Source organism: Salvelinus fontinalis, unplaced genomic scaffold (assembly GCF_029448725.1).
Source record: "Salvelinus fontinalis isolate EN_2023a unplaced genomic scaffold, ASM2944872v1 scaffold_0176, whole genome shotgun sequence".
Classification (NCBI taxonomy): domain Eukaryota; kingdom Metazoa; phylum Chordata; class Actinopteri; order Salmoniformes; family Salmonidae; genus Salvelinus; species Salvelinus fontinalis.
Genome location: NW_026600385.1, coordinates 172,600 through 192,500, shown reverse-complemented (window position 1 = coordinate 192,500; position 19,901 = coordinate 172,600). Strand labels below are relative to the sequence as shown.

Sequence of the window (19,901 nt, the reverse complement as noted above, 5' to 3'; positions counted from 1 at the left end):
GAACGGGCAGTCCTTCCCCGGGAGGAAGAGCAGCTCCGTCTTGCCGAGGTTCAGCTTGAGGTGGTGATCCGTCATCCACACTGATATGTCTGCCAGACATGCAGAGATGCGATTCGCCACCTGGTCATCAGAAGGGGGAAAGGAGAAGATTAATTGTGTGTCGTCTGCATAGCAATGATAGGAGCGACCATGTGAGGTTATGACAGAGCCAAGTGACTTGGTGTATAGCGAGAATAGGAGAGGGCCTAGAACAGAGCCCTGGGGGACACCAGTGGTGAGAGCACGTGGTGAGGAGACAGATTCTCGCCACGCCACCTGGTAGGAGCGACCTGTCAGGTAGGACGCAATCCAAGCGTGGGCCGCGCCGGAGATGCCCAACTCGGAGAGGGTGGAGAGGAGGATCTGATGGTTCACAGTGTCGAAGGCAGCCGATAGGTCTAGAAGGATGAGAGCATAAACTGGTTACCAACTTAATTGGAGCATACCATGGTATACAGTCTAATAGACCACGGCTTTTCAGCCAATCAGCAATCAGGGCTTGAACCACCCAGTTTATAATTATGAATTAAGGCCAGAGGAGGTGTGGTATATGGCCAATATACCACGGCTAATGGCTGTTCTTATGCAAGTGGATACAGCCTGTAGCCGTGGTATATTGGCCATATATCACAAACCCCCGAGGTGCCTTATTGATATTATAAAGTGGTTACCAATGTAATTAGTACAATTACATATTTTGTCATACCCCTGGTATACGGTCTGATTTACCACAGCCAATTAGCATTCATGGCTTGAATTACCCAGTTTATAATTAGCTATAACCAAGGCCATTACAGTGACCAATGTATTAATTTTATGAAAAAGTGTGGTTGGTACAAACTATACTTACTTTTAACTCGGCAACATTGTTAAAACGTGTCAACAATTTGTTACTGTTACAATTCACTTCCGATCTCCTGTCAGATTAGGTCTATACGCATTCCACTAGCCAGTCGCTCCTTTCGTAATACCCTACGAACACATAATCTAAACCAATCAAAGACTGCAATCACAACGCTCCCGGCCAATCAGAGGCGTTTTAATGGGAGAAGGCGGGAGTAAACTGCAAGGGTGTTCTTGAGAAGGAACGCAGCGGATCGGTTGATGCTGTTGTTCTAGCTAAGGACACAATTTGGTATTTATTTATCTTTCACCCGGTGATCTATTCGGTGTAACGATGGGCTCTTTTGCTTTGCCGATGATCTGTTTCACCACGTTATGGGCGCTCGTTGGTATCGTAGCACCCTTTTTCGTGCCCAAAGGACCCAACCGAGGGTAGGTGTCCTACCTACCGTTATCCATACAAACGCATTACAGAAGCGAAAAATTGTGTATAATGGTAATCTGGTTAAAATTTATATTTGCTTATTATATGAAATTATTTGTTTTAAGGCAAATATTTGACATTGTAAGGATATGTTCCTATATCTCGGATTGTAATGAATGAACGGGATGGAAACAGTAGGCCCTGGACAGAAGCCTATAGGCATCGATCCCCTCTCTCTCATCCCTGCTGTTGGCCCGCTCGCAATGCAGTTATCACAGTAGTAGCTACTGTATATCAAAGATGTCGTTCATGTTAAGCAGGTTATAGTGTGTGCGTGTGCGTACGTGCACGCGAGCCAGCTTGGGTGTTTGTGATGATAGCGGATATGGTTTGTGTCAATGTGTGTTGACTCTTTCTGTTCACAGGGTTGTCATCACTAGTTTGATATTGACAGCTGTTTGTTGCTGGTTATTGTGAGTATGGATGTTCTGTCAGGTTCTCTACTCTATGTTATCTCTAAGTCTACTTACTGTATAAGTTAATGTCAGGTTCTCTACTCTATGTTATCTCTAAGTCTACTTACTGTATAAGTTAATGTCAGGTTCTCTACTCTATGTTATCTCTAAGTCTACTTACTGTATAAGTTAATGTCAGGTTCTCTACTCTATGTTATCTCTAAGTCTACCTACTGTATAAGTTAATGTCAGGTTCTCTAGTTGCTGTATAAGTTAATGCCAGAGTCTCGTGTGTGTGTGTGTGTGTGTGTGTGTGTGTGTGTGTGTGTGTGTGTGTGTGTGTGTGTGTGTGTGTGTGTGTGTGTGTGTGTGTGTGTGTGCGCAGCTGGCTGATAGCGATCCTAGCCCAGGCCAACCCTCTGTTTGGACCTCAGCTGAAGAACGAGACTATCTGGTACCTCCGCTACTTCTGGGAGTAACACCAGGTCAGTCTTACTGTCTAATTATAACGCCTGACATAGCACTGTATAATAGCTTTCAAGAATAAACATTCATGTGTCAGGGCCGCGAATCCCGGCACACACAGCCTAGGATACCAGAGATGGCATGGGTTGGAATCTGACCCACTGTCATTCTGACTCGCAGTCTCTCCTACCTTTCCTGTCTTCCCTTCACTGGCCTAGCTCAATAAAACATGTAAAACCCCAAGAAAATATTTGTAAACATAATAATCATGAGTAAACTAGGTATATAGCGTTTATAATGGCTCCTTTCTCTCTCCAGGGTTGGGTTCTCTTTGATGCTCCGTTGACCACATATCTTCATTCCCTTCATCCATCCTGGACTGGATTCTTCTACAACTTGACTCCTGAACCCGTCTATTCCCTCCTCTTTGCAACCCCGGCTACATTCCTCTATCCCTCCATCCCAATGTCTTTCTTACGTCACTGCAACGTTGTCATAATGTTTTGCATCGCCATCTGAACCTGCAGCAGTCCAGTCAGATTGGAGAGAATTTGCACTGTCCAATTTACAGTAGCTATTACAGTGAAAGAATACCATGCTATTGTTTAAGGAGCGTGCATAGTTATGAACTTGAAAAGTTATGAATTAACCAATTAGGCACATTTGGGCAGTCTTGATACAAAATGTTGAACAGAAATGCAATGGTTCATTGGATCAGTCTAAAACTTTGCACATACACTGCTGCCATTATGGCCAATATCTAAATTGTGCCTGGGCTGGAATAATACATTTTGGCCTTTCTCTTGCATTTCAAAGATGATGGTAAAAAATGTTTTTTTTTCTTTGTATTATTTTTTTACCAGATCTAATGTGTTATATTCTCCGATATTCATTTCTCATTCCCACAAACTTCAAAGTGTTTGCTTTCAAATGGTATCAAGAATATGCATATCCTTGCGTCAGGTCCTGAGCTACAGGCAGTTAGATTTGGGTATGTCATTTTAGCGAAAATTGGGGAAAAAAGGGTCCGATTCTTAAGAGGTTCTAAACAAACATGTTCTAACGTTGGGATCAAATCTGTGACAATATAGATAAGTGAGGTATAATACTCCTTAGACAGAAAAGTATATGACACTATATATGTAAGGATTATATGAAACATATCTAGGCCATCATACTGCTGATGTTTCAACGTGTTGTAGAATGCATGCAGAATTCTATTTATTGGATAGCAGGTATGAAAGTAATATATGATATAATATAATTGTATATGTTACATATAATCCTGACATGTGATAAGGTTCTATTTTTGAGCAAAACAATGCATTTGTTTTGCTAATGCACTGGAAGGCATAGCTCACACTGATACACTCGATATTACCAGGTAGCACATAGATGTCACTTGCGTCTCTAGCTACAGTTAAAACGTGTCATCTTGGAGGTTTAGTTGACCTGTTATTGTTATTGTTTACATTTCCTCTACATGTTGTTGTTGTTGTTATTTTTATTATCATCATCAGAAAGTCTTAATTGAAGTTTAGTATTTATTTTTACTGACGTCCTGGCTCTTACATAAGTTGACTGTTATGTTATGTGGAGTCAGTGTCTGTATTATGTTACTTTGATGATTATTGTTGAGTCATTCTGTGTGTAAATACTAGTATATTACCAGGAGTGGTTGGCTGGCCCACGGCCATGAGAAACTACACTCGAGAGCCCCACTCCATTTTAAGCGTCTTTAAAATCTCAACCACCAGGACAACTCCTTACTCTATCCTCTCTCCTTTCCCATCGTCGCTCTTCAGGATCGTTATGGTCCTCCTAGGGTTGCATTAATTCCAGGAACTTTCCCCAAATTCCCGGCTCAGAAATCCTGGTTGGAGGATACCCAGATTTCCTACGCATTCTCTTCTTATTCCAATATCCTTGCTGGGATTTCTGGAAACCTGGGAATTTGGGGACATTTCCTAGAATTTTCCAACCCTAGGTCCTCCTAGTTACCATGGTGATCATGATCACAATATCAGCCAGTGTTTGTCGTCGACCACAATACAACTAGTCTTGCTGCAGGGACAGGGTTGGAGGAGTCAATTCCATTTCAACAGTTAACTCCCATCAATTCAGGAATTGAATAGAAATTGCCCTGTAAAATGAACTGAAAAATCTGAATTCTAAATTGAAACATTTCCATTCCTAAATAAACTTGAGTTGAACTTGAATTGACCCCAAACGCGGCAAGTGCTTGCTATCAACCTCTGCCCCTTCTTGTGTAAACGATGTGTGATGCTTTCTGTAGGAAGGCACCCCAGCTCCAGCCAGCCACAACAACCTTCCCTGCCCTCCCTCCACCCCCACCCAGAGAGAAGCCGTCTTAGCCTGAGTGCCAGTCTTGTTAGTGCCATCATGCCAACTCCTTGTCATTCACTGTCATACTAAACATGTTTGGCTTGACAATCACACCAATGTCGTTGGCAAGATGGCACAAACACATCTGGGACCAGCCTAGGGCATCCTATCTCTGAGACAGCTTGTTCCTCAGCTCAGCCAAAAAGTTAAGAAAGATACATCAATATACAGCTACTTTTGAGAAAGACCAAATGATGTTGTGTTTTCCTTTAAGCCTTGTTGATAGTTGTGGTGGCGGTTTACAGAGGGATCAAAAGTGATAGATCAAGGCCATGTCCCAAATGGCAACCTATTGCCTATACTCTATAGCACACTCCTTTTAAATCAGGGCCCATTGGGCTCTGGTCAAAAGTAGGGCACTATGTAGGGAATAGGGAGTAATTTAGGACGCTCCCTGAAGTAGACATGATTCAGCCCAGGGCTGACATGAATAGATCAGTTTACATGAGAGAAAGCTGTTCTATGTATTCCAGCTATGTAGATATGTGATATGTGGAAGCCTAGGTCCATTATTACAAACACTAGACCTAGGTTGCAACGTGCATAACAGCTCATTCATTGTGGTCACCATGGAAACATTGAGCGTATAGATGTGTGTGTTTTTGACACTGGAAAAAGACTTGTCTGACTCGGGCCTTGTGTAAGTGTGATCTAATGTGTAGGTGTGTACAGTGACATTGTCCATGTGAATCCCTTAGTAAAAACCCTATTTCAATGTCTGGTACACTGTGTCCTGTCTCCTTCTGAATCCTCCTCAGCCTGCACCTGACACTTGTCTCTATCGTATACACACACACACACACACACACACACACACACACACACACACACACACACACACACACACACACACACACACACACACACACACACACACACACACACACACACCTGATATTATGAGCACTGTTCTTTACCATTCATTTACACAGTTAGAATGGAGTGTAAAGGGACATTTAGACAGTTAAAATGGACGTTTGTACAGTTAAAGTTGACATTTACACAGTTAGAATGGAGTTTAAATGGACTTTTAGACAGTTAAAATGGGCGTTAAGGATAAAGGAAACCTCTACCCTTAAGGTTATAGAGAGGGAAAAAAATATTGAGCCATTTGTGCCACCAGCGGATTAGGGATTACAGGGTTACATAAAATTACAGACATCATTCATCATCTAGGATCAGACAGTTATGATTACCCAACATTATGGGCCTTCTGCTGTGTGAAGGTGACGGAAAATCGCTGTATCCCAAATGGCACCCTACAGATAATGATGACTGAAGAAAATACAGGACTATATGAGATGAACTGTAGACAGTGGAGGAAAGCTTTTACTTTGAAATTCCTATTTGGCCTTCAACAAACTCAAACACAAACGCACGCACACACTTTCAATAGTCTAAACCTCTCTGTCTCACTTTTAACAACAACCCACCTGGGCTATGACTATTGTTTTCAACAGAATTAAATGGCCTTGGTGTCCCATAGTTACCATGTTCCACAGTTCTGGCCATAGAGATAGAATCAGAACTCAGACCTACACACTCTAGAATATCTATGGTTCAGACAGGCTTGTTCAGTGATTGGATTAAAATCAAATGTATTTATAAAGACCTTCTTACAACAGCTGATGCCACAAAGTGCTGTACGGAAACCCAGCCTAAAACCCCAAACAGCAAACAATGCAGGTGTAGAAGCACGGTGGCTAGGAAAAATTCTAGAAAGGCCAAAACCTAGGAAGAAACCTAGAGAGGAACCAGGCTATGAGGGGTGGCCAGTCCTCTTTTGGCTGTGCCGGGTGGAGATTATAACAGAACATGGCCAAGATGTTAAAATGTTCATAAATGACCAACATGGTCAAATAATAATAATCACAGTAGTTGTCGAGGGTGCAACAGGTCAGCACCTCAGGAGTATATGTCAGTTGGCTTTTCATAGCTGATCATTGAGTATGTCTACCGCTCCTGCTGTCTCTAGAGAGTTGAAAACAGTAGGTCTGGAACAGGTAGCACGTCCGGTGAACAGGTCAGGGTTCCATAGCCGCAGGCAGAACATTTGAAACTGGAGCAGCAGCACGGCCAGGTGGACTGGGGGCAGCAAGGAGTCATCATGCCAGGTAGTCCTGAGGCATGGTCCTAGGGCTCAGGTCCTACGAGAGACAGAGAAAAAGAAAGAGAGAATTAGAGAGAGCATACTTAAATTCACACAGGACACCAGATAAGACAGGAGAAATACTCCAGATATAACAGACTGACCCTAGCCCCCCGACACATAAACTACTGCAGCATAAATACTGGAGGCTGAGACAGGAGGGGTAAGGAGACACTGTGGCCCCATTCAATGATACCCCCGGACAGGGCCAAACAGGCAGGATATAACCCCACCCACGTTGCCAAAATGTCTGTGAACATTCTCTGTCAGCTGCGTTGTTCTCTCCATTGCGTATGGAATGTGTCATATGCTGTGGCCTATATCTACTGCCGACTGCGAGAGGACATACTGTACGTATAGCACACACAGGCACGCATGAACGTGCACACACTCTCTCTCACAGTACACACATGTACACACCCTCTCTCTCTCTCTCACAAACGCTGTGTCTGTCTCGCTCTCTCACACCACACTAAACTGTTCTATAATTTATGAAAAATAACGTGATCATACAGTACTCTCTCTCACACACAAACACACACGAAGTTGTTTTATTATTCATGGTACTGTAACTTGACGTTCTGCACACACACAGGCAAGTGGCTACCTACTTTTGTGTAACATTAAGATTTAAAATAGAAAAGGAACATATGATTACTGTCTGTAGACCTAGGCTCCTTATCATTGTGATATTGGTCTGCATGTAGCAGAGTAGGCTAGCTAGGCTATACCGTTTTTCCATTACATTTTAATAGGAATCTGACCTATATTCTCGGATTTAATGTAATTATCTGCCTATAGAGCGGCGCAGCAGGAAGCAGGCTAGAGCCCCCGGTACAGTAAGTAGTCGTGCGGTTCACCGGGTTCAGGCACTCATTCTTCACCGTGTCCTAAAGATGGTTCACATGAACCCGCCCCAGCTCTGACGTTACGCCAGCCATATCCGTTTTCACTAAGCGAGTTCGTTTTGCATGGTCCGTTGCCCCGGGTGAATGAAGACGTCACTTAAGGACCAAGAGAGTGGTCTAAAATAAGCAAAATCCTGCAAACCGGGGCACCGGGCCTTGCAAAACGAACTCGACCACTAGAATTGAGCGCTGCCATGAACTCGTATGCCCTCGTGCACCGAGAGCCTGTGTTTACCCGTTGACACAGTTTCCATTTTGCATCAGGAGTTTTCCTCGGTTGCTCTGCGAGCGGAGCGCGCGTGTGTTGGTCCTTTCGCTTTTAAGAGGAGGCAGTGTCAAATTTAACCGAGTGTGTATTCCAGCCTAACATTAACATGTAAGCTCAAAAACAAAACATATAACATCCTCGGAACAATGTTCACGCCTCCCCTCCCCTCCAAAAAGCGGATGAGAAACTAAAGTGTTGTCATTCCGCCGAAAAATTGAAAGTAGACTAGGCTACCAGTTTGCTCTTTTTTAATTGTGAGTCATACGGGCGACACCATGTGATGCGTAAGGGGGTTAGACCGCTCCGTGGAGATGTGTAAGTTATTTACGAGCTTCTCTAAAATAGTATTAGGTTTATCTAGGCATGATGGAGGCAATAATTCAAAATGTATTAATTGTGTCTGGTCTCATTTCGAAATCTGCTCTGTTTTGGATCAGACATGATCCTGTACAGCCTTGATGTCCCCGTTTGATCAACTATGGACTAGCTCGACACCAGCTGTTTAAAACTAACTTCCTTTATGTGAGGATAAATGATGTGTTTGCTGTATTATGACTTTCGCCGTGTTATCACACTTGTATGTGCGTAATAATCTTTGGAGTGGTTAAGGCTCAAGGCAGACATTTTACACTGGTGTGGGTTAGTAACCTTGTAGCCTACTTGTCTGGAGAGGATTCTTTCAAGGGGACACGGACGAAACCTAATAAGGTATAGCAATGTAGCTAGTCACCTCACTTAAGCTTTGTAATTTACTGAAGTTGGTAGTTATCCCCTTTTGGACTTACCTCGTATTTCGACTTAGTATTTGCGCTATTATTTTGTTAAATGATTTTTAGTAGAACCGATACAAAGTATATTTAGGGAGGAGGGTTCAACTGCATCTTGAGAGCGGTGCATGCGTTTCGATCTCCTGAAAACCCTTTCAACTTTGGCCGTAGGCTATTGTCACTGGCTGTTACTGTACACATTCGAGTCGGTTAGACAACTGTCACTGTCGGTCGCATTCGAGTCGGTTAGGCTACTGTAGCCTACACAGTCAGGTGTAGGAAATGACAAAAGGGGAAACGAGGTAACTTCTTTTATATCGAAATATTTTCCTCGCAACATATTCGTTTTTTTTAGGTCAGGGCTATAAAGAATGTAGACTGTAATGTAGGCTCCATTGTGGCGTGCGAAGCCACTCCGCACGCTTTCTAAATCTGGCGTTTCGTGCCGTATTAAAAATTAATAATGGACATCCGGCGTTGCATGGTGCCAGCTGCGCCCCAAATTTATTTTTTGGGGTGGTGTGCGGTGCGCGAGAATTTTGGGATTATTATTGTCTGTCAAATCGAATTCTATCATATTCGCCCGGTATTTTAGAGATGTTATTACAATTTTAAACAAATTAAAACATTATTGGCGATGTGAGATGCCTTGCTTGAGCGCAGCCATCGGGTTTTGAGGGTCGTGTGTTCTCCCTCGCTCGGTCTCATGCCATGCGGGACCCTGCTGTCTGCCATAGTACCCTCCTCTCTCTCTAGACGGTTCTTTATCTTTGTTGTTGTGCAGTGATCATCCAGTGGTGCAGTCAGACCAGACCAGACCACTGTGAGACCAAGACGCTGCCCCAAGTTCACATGTTGTGGGTTATTATGATGGGGTTTATCGTTAGGGTGAGGTGATGAGGAAACTGATTAATTAAGGGATCATCGGATGGGCACGCAAACAAGCGCGGATGAGAACGAAATAGGTTAGTTTGTTTCTCTTTCATTCAGGAGTAACTAAAGAAGGGAAGAGACGAAAGCTGGGCATCAGTTAGTCCTAAAATAAACCACCGTTTCATCAAAAGTCTTCCAGTAATATTCGTTAAGATGGGGAAAGAACATTATAAATGAAATTATTTCCCAGACGAATAGACTAGTGCGTGCGTCGGACCCAATTTTGCAAATTGGCTTTCCAGACAGTCTCACTGATCGGGCTGGCCTCCGGTCTCCTCTCGTGGCAGTGTAGGCTACTCGGTGCACGCGAGTCGATCGGTTCCACGCTGACATCACGAGCTGTCTGGACTGCTCGTCTCTCTCTGTCCCGACTAACAGGTGCACTTTTTTGACACTTATTAAATGCGTAAATGTCTAACCTACTTATTATTCACACGTGTTGTTTAGTCTATATAACGTGTTATGCAACCGAAGAGTGGCATGTAAACAGTATTGTGTTATTAGTAGGACTACTAATAGTAGGCTATATAGAGCTTTTGTCTGAAGTGCATAGGCTATGTGTAAGTCGCTCTGGATAAGAGCGTCTGCTAAATGACTTAAATGTAAATGTAATGTGTGTGGTCCAATTATTGTAGGCCAATAGCGTATAGGCTATGTGGCTTGTTCCAATATGTCACACTGCCTTTTGACCTATATTATTCTCCAGGCCTCCGAGACATTAAATATGTGTAAAACCACACCAAGGTCGTATATGTTGTTGCTCTAGTGATATGGTGTAGCCTATATTCTGTTAAGGGTCGGCCAAGGTCGAGTGTAGACTAGTCCACCAGTCACCAACCACAAGGATCGGGTATTTCCTGAGCGGAGACCGGACTCCGGTCTGGAGCCACATACACAATACGATATGTTGTTTACTTTGGGGAATTGTCTCATATACAGGTATATAGACTATATTAGGCCTAATACATAACCTATTAATAACTTAAAGGGGATGGCTGGGAACCTTGATAATAACTTATCAACTAATAATCAAGTCCTTAATTAGGTGAATTAGGTGAGCTAGTTCAGGGCTACAACAACATTGTAAAACGTCTGGGGTTCCAAAAGATTGGTTTTAAAACCACTGCCCTAAGCGGTTTGTGTTATTGTGGAGCATATAGCCTACTGGTCTTGTCCTATTGGGCTTGCGTCCCACATGGCATCCTATTCCCTATGTAGTGCACGTCTTTTGACCAGGGCCAATAACCTTTTAATAGCTTCAAGGAGATGGGAACCTTGATAATAACCTTACCTGATCTCTATACAGTGGGATTTATTTGTAGTAGCCTACTGGGGTATCTTATTCAATATGGTCTCAAAGCCTAAACTGATCCTAAATCAGCACTCCTTCTCTGAGACGCTTTATGAATACAGGCCCCTGGTGTTGTCCTCATTTGTGACCTACCACCTGGATTCGGTCTTATGTAGCATCATTTGAAATGTGTTTATTTTTTTTATTTTTTTTACATTGGATACAAGTAGAGACTCAGAGTTAGAAAATGGTATATCATACACTGCAGTTGAGGAACAATGGAAGTTGATAAACTTCTAACCCCACTTTTGAGAAAATGGCTCTTGAATGTTTTGGTACACCTACTGGAGAGATCTTCTTTGTCTACACCCATTCAGCATTGTTCACATCCTCTTAAGCCTTAGCCCCACCCATCTCTTTAACGATCCACATGTGAGGCCATGTGCTAAACAGAGTGAGTAGTGTAATAAACAACCACAGATTTCAAGACTAAAAGTGGTAAAAGTAGTAGCCTACAATAAGGAAAAACTCCCGGTAAAAATACACTTTATCTAGTCCTATATCCTAATCAGACTTTAGTGCAGGTCATGTTGTTCTTCACATTACCATCTCTGGTAAACACGCTCTATATCAAATCAAATCTAAGTTGCACAGGATACTAAACGGTACAGTGAAATGGTTACTTGCATATTTGCATAGTAGCAATATCAAAAACAGAAAATGGCCAGATAACTAAATATTTTATAATTATTACCCAGACACACCTGCCTAAATTGATGAGTCATGTGAAAGAAATGCTATAACCACCCCCCAGCCACATCTAGCAAAGTGGATGAATCACTATTGTCTAGACATGTTCACATGTCCATGAAATACAATAGATGGCCGTAATCACCCCCAGACACACCTGGCTAACTTTTGTTTAGACATGTAGCTAGCTAGCTAGCTAAACAATGAACCAATATAATCCCAACTCATACTACTACCACCAATACAAACTGATTGTCATAGCTGTAGTATGAATCTGCAAGTAGCTAAAGCTAACCAACTAGTTTCGATGTTAGCTAGATAGCTAACATTAGGCTATAACTAGCAATGAAAATGGATTTCTGATTCATCATACACGTAACCTTAGCTAGCAAGCCAGCAAGCTAACGTTTGCTAGCTAGCCAATAGTACGCTTTAACTTGCAATGAAAATTACTTTCTGATTAAATTAGAAACATATAATATCTGAACATGTAGCTAGACTCTTACCCATATACATGGATGAATGCTTCACGGCAGACTGGAACCTTTTAACACCGTTTTGTTTGTAGCTACATCTTGTTTTGCCAGCATTGTGTCAAGTCACTCGGTTCACACTGACCGTGGCATGTGCAGAAAGTATCCCATCGCAACTTTTTCCAACTGATCTGTCGATAGCGCCTGCTAAATTCAGTGCATCAATTTTGTTGAGAAAAGCAGCAAAACGTTTGTAGTTCTCGATAGGTAATGTTATATCTTTCAAAAAAGCTGCAGTACAAAGGATTATCAACACATACTGAGCAGCTCACGTTATAAACAGAAGCATGCTACATGGCAGACCAATTCAAACTCATCTCCCCGCATGTCCAGCCCATCCATTATCTCAGCCAATCATGGCTAGCGGGAAGGTTCCTGACTTTTTCCGTGGATAAACCAACTAGGCTCATCATTTAACAATTTTACTCGTATTTACCAAAGGAATACACGTTTGTTATTAAGGCACATGAAATGTTTCAGAAGGCATTTCTGCCAAAAAAACGCATTTTGATATTTAAAAAAAAAAAAAAAAACTTCAAATACCTCTCCTGTGAAGTAGTGTTATGCGACATACGGCTAGCTTTCTGAAACGGGTCACATTTGACTGGGTCATTAGAGTGTCCTTCTAGCCATTTCATGTACTGCTGTTGTTTTACGGATATAGTTTTAAGTAGCCTCTCTAGAGACTGATCTATTGTCAGTTATGAGTTCCCTCTTCATGTTGAAGGTTAGGGTCTTGGGGGAAGGTAAACTGATCCTATATCTGTCCCTAAGGGGCATTGTCTAACCAGAGCCTCGTTTCAGGAATAGGATAAATTGTCCCAATGACACTGATCTAAGGTCAGTTTTAAGTTTCCCATCTCTCATCGACCTTCATTAGGGCTCTGGGGTGAAGTTTTCCCCTAGGTACCAATCTAGGATCAGCTTCCCCTCCCCCAATCCTTACTTTAACCATTAGGGGGTTACACCTGATCCTAGGTGTGTCCCTAAGGAGAAATGTCTACCTGGTTTGGGTTTTTAGTTAGATGCTGAACTGATCCTAGAGCTGTCGCTATGGGAGCCTCCGGTTGCATCCCAAATGGCACCCTATTCCCTATGGGCCCTGGTCGAATGTACAGGTAATAGGGTGCTATTTAGGACATAGTCCCAGTGTCCAGGCTGGAATGTCTCAGTAAGGCTGTGCTTACGACCTGGTTGGCTGGCACCAGTGGCCTTTGGACTCGGTCTAAGTTATCAACACTCAATAAATGATTGATAGATTGTTGTTTTTATATTCAGACTACTATGGTAGGCTGTAGGCAGTTATGCATTGCAGCGTAGACATTCAATTGGACATTTTAGTCATTTAGTGTGAGCTCATATCCAGAGCAGTTTACAGTTCGGATTAGGATTAGTATTAGGTAGGAACCACACTACACTTTGTTTTTTATATCTAGGGCAGTCGTTCTCCAACCTCTCCCCGGGGAACCTCAGACGTTTCACCCTTCTGTTGTAGCCCTGAACTAGCTCACGTGATTTACCTAGTCAAGGGTATGTTGATAAGTTGAATCAGGTATGCTATCTCTGAAATAGATCAAATACTTGGAAGGTGCTTGGGGGTCCCTGAGGAGATCTTTTGAGATCCACTAATCTATGGTACTGTATAACATTAGTAGGCTACAGTACAGGCAGGTAGTTACCCCAGGAAGCCTAGTAGGCAGCTAGACAAAATACATGCATTGTTTTAATATCCAGGCTACTATAGCAATGGCACCCTATTTCCTATATAGTGCACTACTTTTGACCAGGGTCCATATATGGAGAGATTTCAGTGCCAACAGAAGTTTAATTTGAATTCCATCATTTAGAATTTCTATCAGTTAATTGCATTTGAATAGAATATTTTTGAATTCATGAATTGAACACATCCCTATGGGCTTTAGCTAAGTGGGATAACACAGTCTTGTGACATGCAGTAGACCCGGTTCGCACCCAGTCAGTCACAAGAATAGGAGGTGGAAAATCTATCCTTAGAAGAACCATGACAAGGCTATTCAATTATATTCTTATGGGGCCCACACGCCCTGCTAACGTATCCTGCGCGGCCTGTGATCCCCACAGAAGGGAACAGAAGATGCATCCATGTCCCAGAGAGTCTTAGCTTTCAGGAATGGGGTCATAATAGCTTATAGCCCGAACCGTTCAAACTCTAGAGCGAAATGCATAGGAAGAACATGCGTTCAACAGTAGGCAGCATAGGTACAGTGACAGTGGGCTAAATGGAGACACCACATGAAACACAGCAGCATAGGTACAGTGACAGTGGGCTAAATGGAGACACCACATGAAACACAGCAGCATAGGTACAGTGACAGTGGGCTAAATGGAGACACCACATGAAACACAGCAGCATAGGTACAGTGACAGTGGGCTAAATGGAGACACCACATGAAACACAGCAGCATAGGTACAGTGACAGTGGGCTAAATGGAGACACCACATGAAACACAGCAGCATAGGTAGAGTGACAGTGGGCTAAATGGAGACACCACATGAAACACAGCAGCATAGGTAGAGTGACAGTGGGCTAAATGGAGACACCACATGAAACACAGCAGCATAGGTAGAGTGACAGTGGGCTAAATGGAGACACCACATGAAACACAGCAGCATAGGTACAGTGACAGTGGGCTAAATGGAGACACCACATGAAACACAGCAGCATAGGTACAGTGACAGTGGGCTGAATGGAGACACCACATGAAACACAGCAGCATAGGTACAGTGACAGTGGGCTAAATGGAGACACCACATGAAACACAGCAGCATAGGTACAGTGACAGTGGGCTAAATGGAGACACCACATGAAACACAGCAGCATAGGTAGAGTGACACATCGTGTCAATAGTACAGGGGTCACGGGGAGGTGGATTGGCCTCGGTGACTCTGAGTTGGCTAATGGCTACATAACGTATATGATGTCAACACATCAGAATCTTCCACAGCTATAGCCTGTCTTAGTTTCCACAGACACACACACACAGACACACACACTTTGTTTCCTCATTCCTGTGTGCCTTAGGTCAGCTCAGCAGCATAGCATGATGTTGTTGTTGTTCCTTAAAACTTCTTATGGCTGCGATCCCGTTAACGGGATGATATGACAACAGCCAGTGAAAGTGCACGGCGCCAAAATCAAACAACAGAAATCTCATAATTCAAATTCCTCAAACATACATGTATCTTCTATCATTTTAAAGGTAATCTTGTTGTTAATCCCACCAAAGTGTCCGATTTCAAATAGGCTTTACAGCGAAAGCACCACAAACGATTATGTTAGGTCACCACCAACTCACAGAAAAATTCTGCCATTTTTCTAGCCAAAGAGAGTAGTCACAAAAAGCAAAAATAGAGATAAAATGAATCACTAACCTTTGATGATCTTCATCAGATGACACTCATAGGACTTCATGTTACACAATACATATATGTCTTGTTCGATTAAGTTCATATTTATATCCAAAAACCTCAGTTTACATTGGCGCCATGTTCAGAAACGCCTCCAAAATATCCTGAGAAATTGTAGAGAGCCACGTCAAATAACAGAAATACTCATCATAAACTTTGATGAAAGATACATGTTTTACATATAATTAAAGATACACTTGTTCTTAATGCAACCGCTGTGTCAGATTTCAAAAAGCTTTACGGCATTACACAATATTCAATCATCTGAAAACAGCGTTCAGCCACAAAAGCAAGCCATACAGTTACCCGCCAAATTGTGCAGTCAACAAAACTCATAAAAAACATTATAAATCTCCACTTACCTTTGCTGATCTTCGTCGGAATGCACTCACAGGACTCCCACAAGAAATGTTCGTTTTGTTCGGTAATGTCCATCATTTATGTCCAAATAGCTATCTTTGGTTGTGTGTTTGGTAAACAAATCCAACGTCAGGAAGCGCGTTCACTAAAAGCTGACGAAATGTCCAAAAGTTCCGTAACAGTCAGTAGAAACATGCCAAACGATGTATTGAATCAATCTTTAGAATGTTTTTAACATAAATCTTGAATAACGTTCCAACTGGAGAATTACATTGACTTCAGATGAGCGATGGAACAGAGCTCCCTCTCATGTGAACGCGCATGGTCAAAGCATGGTCAGGTCATGGCAGACCTGACTAATTCCCCTCCCTTCACAGTAGAGGCATCAGACAAGGTTCTACAGACTGTTGACATCTAGTGGAAGCCGTAGGAAGTGCAAACTCATCCATATCTCGCTGGGATTTCAGTAGGACCTTGGTTGAAAATCGACCAGCCTCAGAATTCCCACTTCCTGTTTGGATTTTTTCTCAGGGTTTTGCCTGCCATATGTGTTCTGTTTTACTCACAGACATAATTCAAACAGTTTTAGAAACTTCTGAGTGTTTTCTATCCAATACGAATAATAATATGCATATATTAGCAACTATGACTGAGGAGCAGGCCGTTTACTCTGGGCACCTTTCATCCAAGCTACTCAATACTGCCCCTGCAGCCATAAGAAGTTAAGAGCAGTTCTAAGGTCAGTGGTGACATGTGTTGAGGTCAGGGTGGACTGATCCTTGATCTGTTCTTACCGCTGCTATTTCTCTAACACCTCGGATTATCCTGTGTGTGTGTGTGTGTGTGTGTGTGTTAGAGGTCGACCGATTATGATTTTTCAACACTGATACCAATTAATTGGAGGACCAAAAACAGCCGATACCGATTAATTGGCCGGTTTTTACATATATATATTTGTAATAATGACAATTACAGCAATACTGAATGAACAATGAACACTTTTATTTTAACTTAATATAATACATCAAATCTATTCAGTCTCAAATAAATAATGAAACATGCTCAATTTGGTTTAAACAATGCAAAAACACAGTGTTGGAGAAGAAAGTAAAAGTGCAATATGTGCCATGTAAAAACGCTAACGTTTAGGTTCCTTGCAAAGAACATATGAAAGCTGGTGGTTCAATATTCCCAGTTCTTCAATATTCCCAGTTAAGAAGTTTTAGGTTGTAGTTATTATGGGAATTATGACACGTTGACTATTTCTCTCTATACCATTTGTATTTCATATACCTTTGACTATTGGATGTTCTAAAAGGCACTTTAGTATTGCCAGCCTAATCTCAGGAGTTGATCAAATCAAAATCAAATCAAGTTTATTTTATATAGCCCTTCGTACATCAGCTAATATCTCGAAGTGCTGTACAGAAACCCAGCCTAAAACCCTAAACAGCAAGCAATGCAGGTGTAGAAGCACGGTGGCTGGGATAAACTCCCTAGAAAGGCCAAAACCTAGGAAGAAACCGAGAGGAACCAGCCTATGAGGGGTGGACAGTCCTCTTCTGGCTGTGCCAGGTGGAGATTATAACAGAACATGGCCAAGATGTTCAAATGTTCATAAATGACCAGCATGGTCAAATAATAATCAGGAATAAATGTCATTTGGCTTTTCATAGCCGATCATTAAGAGTTGAAAACAGCAGGTCTGGGACAGGTAGCACGTCCGGTGGACAGGTCAGGGTTCCATAACCGCAGGCAGAACAGTTGAAACTGGAACAGCAGCAAGGCCAGGTGGACTGGGGACAGCAAGGAGTCATCATGCCCGGTAGTCCTGATGCATGGTCCTAGGGCTCAGGTCCTCCGAGAGAGAGAAAGAAAGAGAGAAGGAGAGAATTAGAGAGAGCATACTTAAATTCACACAGGACACTGGATAAGACAGGAGAAGTACTCCAGATATAACCAACTGACCCTAGCCCCCCGACACATAAACTACTGCAGCATAAATACTGGAGGCTGAGACAGGAGGGGTCAGGAGACACTGTGGCCCCATTCAATGATACCACTGGACAGGGCCAAACAGGAAGGATATAACCCCACCCGCTTTGCCAAAGCACAGCCCCCGTACCACTAGAGGGATATCTTCAACCACCAACTTACAATCCTGAGACAAGGCCGAGTATAACCCACAAAGATCTTCACCACAGCACAAACCAAGGGGGGGCGCCAACCCAGACAGGAAGATCACGTCAGTAACTCAACCCACTCAAGTGACGCACCCCTCCTAGGGACGGCATGAAAGAGCACCAGTAAGCGAGTGACTCAGCCCCTGTAATAGGGTTAGAGGCAGAGAATCCCAGTGGAGAGAGGGGAACCGGCCAGGCAGAGACAGCAAGGGCGGTTCGTTGCTCCAGAGCCTTTCCGTTCACCTTCACACTCCTGGGCCAGACTACACTCAATCATATGACCTACTGAAGAGATGAGTCTTCAGTAAAGACTTAAAGGTTGAGACCGAGTCTGCGTCTCTCACATGGGTAGGCAGATCATTCCATAAAAATTGAGATCTATAGGAGAAAGCCCTGCCTCCAGCTGTTTGCTTAGAAATTCTAGGGACAATTAGGAGGCCTGCGTCTTGTGACCGTAGTGTACGTGTAGGTATGTACGGCAGGACCAACTCGGAAAGATAGGTAGGAGCAAGCCCATGTAACGCTTTGTAGGTTAACAGTAAAACCTTGAAATCAGCCCTTGCCTTAACAGGAAGCCAGTGTAGGGAAGCTAGCACTGGAGTAATATGAGCAAATTTCTTGGTTCTAGTCAGGATTCTTGCAGCCGTATTTAGCACTAACTGAGGTTTATTTAGTGCTTTATCTGGGTAGCCGGAAAGTAGAGCATTGCAGTAGTCTAACCTAGAAGTAACAAATGCATGGATTAATTTTTCTGCATCACTTTTGGACAGAAAATTTCTGATTTTTGCAATGTTACGTAGATGGAAAAAAGCTATCCTTGAAACGGTCTTGATATGTTCGTCAAAAGAGAGATCAGGGTCCAGAGTAACGCCGAGGTCCTTCACAGTTTTATTTGAGACGACTTTACAACCATCAAGATGAATTGTCAGATTTAACAGAAGATCTCTTTGTTTCTTGGGACCTAGAACAAGCATCTCTGTTTTGTCCAAGTTTAAAAGTAGAAAGTTTTCAGCCATCCACTTCCTTATGTCTGAAACACAGGCTTCTAGCGAGGGCAATTTTGGGGCTTCACCATGTTTCATTGAAATGTACAACTGTGTGTCATCCGCATAGCAGTGAAAGTTAACATTATGTTTTCGAATGACATCCCCAAGAGGTAAAATATATAGTGAAAACAATAGTGGTCCTAAAACGGAACCTTGAGGAACACCGAAATGTACAGTTGATTTGTCAGAGGACAAACCATTCACAGAGACAAACTGATATCTTTCCAACAGGTAAGATCTAAACCAGGCCTGAACTTGTCCGTGTAAACCAATTTGGGTTTCCAATCTCTCCAAAAGAATGTGGTGATCGATGGTGTCAAAGGCAGCACTAGGGTCTAGTAGCACGAGGACAGAGGTCATTTACCACCTTCACAAGTGCAGTCTCAGTGCTATGATGGGGTCTAAAACCAGACTGAAGCATTTCGTATACATTGTTTGTCTTCAGGAAGGCAGTGAGTTGCTGCACAACAGCTTTTTCTAAAAAAAATTAGAGGAATGGAAGATTCGATATAGGCCGATAGTTTTTTATATTTTCTGGGTCAAGGTTTGGCTTTTTCAAGAGAGGCTTTATTACTGCCACTTTTAGTGAGTTTGGTACACATCCGGTGGATAGAGAGCCGTTTATTATGTTCAA

General features: G+C 42.7%; 2 protein-coding genes and 1 long non-coding RNA gene across 8 annotated transcripts in view; 2 read left to right on the top strand and 1 right to left on the bottom strand.

Annotated features, from left to right (window-relative positions):
• Positions 1-1,077: 1,077 nt before the first annotated feature.
• LOC129844125 (V-type proton ATPase subunit e 2-like) lies at positions 1,078-5,356 on the top strand. The gene is made up of 4 exons (XM_055912533.1): positions 1,078-1,314; positions 1,732-1,779; positions 2,147-2,246; positions 2,545-5,356. Exons 1-3 carry the CDS (start codon positions 1,217-1,219, stop codon positions 2,238-2,240), a joined length of 240 nt encoding a protein of 79 aa, XP_055768508.1. The 5' UTR covers positions 1,078-1,216; the 3' UTR covers positions 2,241-2,246; positions 2,545-5,356.
• On the bottom strand, positions 4,427-8,011 carry LOC129844126 (uncharacterized). The gene is made up of 2 exons (XR_008757915.1): positions 7,925-8,011; positions 4,427-6,779 (listed from the first exon to the last, which is right to left on the bottom strand). It is a non-coding gene; the product is annotated as an uncharacterized LOC129844126 (long non-coding RNA).
• A 154-nt stretch (positions 8,012-8,165) lies between these two features.
• Positions 8,166-19,901, top strand: part of LOC129844123 (CREB3 regulatory factor-like) — a 37,892-nt gene continuing 26,156 nt past the window's right edge. Inside the window, exon 1 of one of the 6 annotated variants that reach the window (XM_055912527.1) lies at positions 8,166-8,272. The gene's annotated coding sequence lies outside the window, so the exon portion shown is untranslated. The other 5 variants (XM_055912531.1, XM_055912524.1, XM_055912528.1 and 2 more) reach the window with 5 other exon arrangements.

Excerpts from the sequence above, each read along its gene's own strand:
- LOC129844125 (XM_055912533.1), top strand. The coding sequence starts at position 1,217 with ATGGGCTCTTTTGCTTTGCCGATGATCTGTTTCACCACGTTATGGGCG. Across the intron at positions 1,315-1,731 it reads CCCAAAGGACCCAACCGAGG|GGTTGTCATCACTAGTTTGA; the intron begins GTAGGTGTCCTA and ends TTCTGTTCACAG. Across the intron at positions 1,780-2,146 it reads GCTGTTTGTTGCTGGTTATT|CTGGCTGATAGCGATCCTAG; the intron begins GTGAGTATGGAT and ends GTGTGTGCGCAG.